The 2,327-nt window shown below is 35.2% G+C and overlaps 1 protein-coding gene across 1 annotated transcript; it reads left to right on the forward strand.

Moving 5' to 3' along the window:
* The first annotated feature begins 1,575 nt into the window (after positions 1 to 1,575).
* LOC116141063 lies at positions 1,576 to 2,090 on the forward strand. The gene is made up of 2 exons (XM_031426612.1): positions 1,576 to 1,716; positions 1,801 to 2,090. Exons 1-2 carry the CDS (start codon positions 1,617 to 1,619, stop codon positions 2,088 to 2,090), a joined length of 390 nt encoding a protein of 129 aa, XP_031282472.1. The 5' UTR covers positions 1,576 to 1,616.
* The last annotated feature ends 237 nt before the right edge of the window (positions 2,091 to 2,327 follow it).

Here is a 2,327-nt window from a genome sequence, read left to right on the forward strand (position 1 = left end):
GTCGTTTCGCTTTAATTCTTCAAGATTTATCAGCCTTTAAATATACTTCATATTTGTAGAATAGCTTGATGGAACGGGCGTTCATGATGGACCGGCTTGACTAGAAATTGTGCTAATTTGGGCAAAGCCATGAGCAACTAGAGGAAACGAGGTTGTTCAAGTGGAATGGTCTTAATATGAAATGGAGAGGGCGTTCCTTTAACGTAAATGGTCTTTCCTACCTGGAAATCTGTATTTTCATTTTATCGTTATGACTTGCATTATACCTTTGCAATTTGTTAGTTCTTAAAACACACTTTTGAATAGCTTTGGCACATCAAAAACATAAGGGTTCAACATATTTGTTTGACATCAATCTCTCGATTTTGTTGGAGTTCATAAGTGTAAAAGAATTTCAATGAAATGTGTTTAGTTTTGTCGCCTTTGATATATCCACCTCTAACTTGAGCAATACATGTTGTATTGTCTTCATTTGTAATTGTAGGAGTATCCGAGGTACATGGTAACTTACTAGTATTCTTGATATGATGGATGATAGATCTTAACCATATGCATTCTCGGTTGGCCTTATGAAGCGCAAAAATCTCAGAGTGATTGGAAGAAGTGGCAACCAATGTTCTTTTTTTCTAGAGTTCCATGATATTTTAGTGCCATTGTAAGTAAAAACATATTCCATGCACGAGCGAGCTTTATGGGGTTCAGAAAGGTACCCGACATCTGTATAGCCAACTAATTTCTAATCATTAATAGATTTCTTTGAATAAACTAATCTTAAGTCTTCTGTTCCACTTAGGTAATGAAAGATATGTTCGATCGCATTCCAATGTCTACAAGTTGGTGTAGAACTAAATATTGGCAATAGATTTACTATAAATGTTATGTCTGATATCGTCCTAGTTAGTAAATACGGGTACGGCAAAAAAACGGTACGGGAATTTTACGGGTATAATACGGCAAACGGTGAAAAATACGTTTATAAAAATTCGGCCATAAAATTCGGTTACGGTAAAAATACGTTACGGGTATATACGGTTTTAATACGGTGCATTGTCAATAATACGTTTTGAAAAATACGGCAATATCAATCTTAGTTTTAACACTTTTATGGACTACCTGGTTAAAATCAACATAACATTTCAAATGTAAAGTATTCAATTAACCAATAACACAAATACATAATACATAACTGATATTTAAATTATAGTCTCCAGACTCAAACATAATATTTAGTCAAGATTCAACTATATATCAACTATAGATTGATAATATTCTTAACTTTAATATTACTATGCCATAATTGTCAACATGTTCCGAGAAATGTGATTCTAGATTAATATAATCTTCCTCATTTTGAACTTAAATTGAGAGCAAATCACGGCAACCAATGAAGAGTCAAGTGGGATCGAACACAAACATCAAGAATTTTTTTAATTTTTTTTGTCGAATTCTGAGACTAAGATTTGGAAAAATACATGACGTTAAGACACATCTCACGGCTAATTTAGTGGCCCTATAACGTGGCTTCTTTCTTATCTTCTCTTTTGTTCCCACTTGTGGACTTTTTCATTCTATATATAATTAAACCCATTTCTAGCTGCTTCTACCACATCGAAACAATGGCTAATTGGGTTCTCTCTTTTTGCTTAATTGCTCTCATTTTCTCTCTCTCCGATGGTGCTCCTGCAGCTACTTCAGCTAGTACTAAATATCTTGACGGTAAGTCATTAATGATTTCAGTTTCAGCTTGAATATGTAACTGAAATGTCATTATTTATGTTGCAATATTACAATATTTTGTAGGATTACTTCCAAATGGCGACTTTGAACAAGGGCCGAAGAAATCAAACCTTAACAAAACGGTGATCATAGGCAAATACTCGCTGCCCAAATGGGAAATAGAAGGCTTAGTGGAGTACATCTCGGGGGGACCTCAGCCGGGTGGGTTTTACTTCGCGGTGCCTCGTGGTGTTCATGCGGTAAGGCTAGGCAACGAAGCTTCAATTTCTCAGAGTGTGAATGTGAAGGCCGGAGTTATTTATACACTCACATTTAGAAAGAGAACAAGAGATGAAGAAAAGCTGAAAACGTGAAGATTTGAGGAAGAAGAGCTGAAGAAGAGCTGAAGTAAGGAAGAACGAAGAAGAAGTGAAGAACTGAAGACTGAGATCTGCTTTAATTTTTAGTAAAAAAAACCCACAAAATGACGTCGTTTTGGGGGTGACCTTTTTTGTTTTTTTTTTTTCAATAATTCGCGAATAATTCGCGAGGGCTTAAAATACGCGTATAATTCGGCAGATTTTAGAAAATACGTATACGGGCGTTTTATA

The sequence above is a fragment of the Pistacia vera genome, unplaced genomic scaffold, assembly GCF_008641045.1.
Source record: "Pistacia vera cultivar Batoury unplaced genomic scaffold, PisVer_v2 Contig391, whole genome shotgun sequence".
NCBI lineage: Eukaryota > Viridiplantae > Streptophyta > Magnoliopsida > Sapindales > Anacardiaceae > Pistacia > Pistacia vera.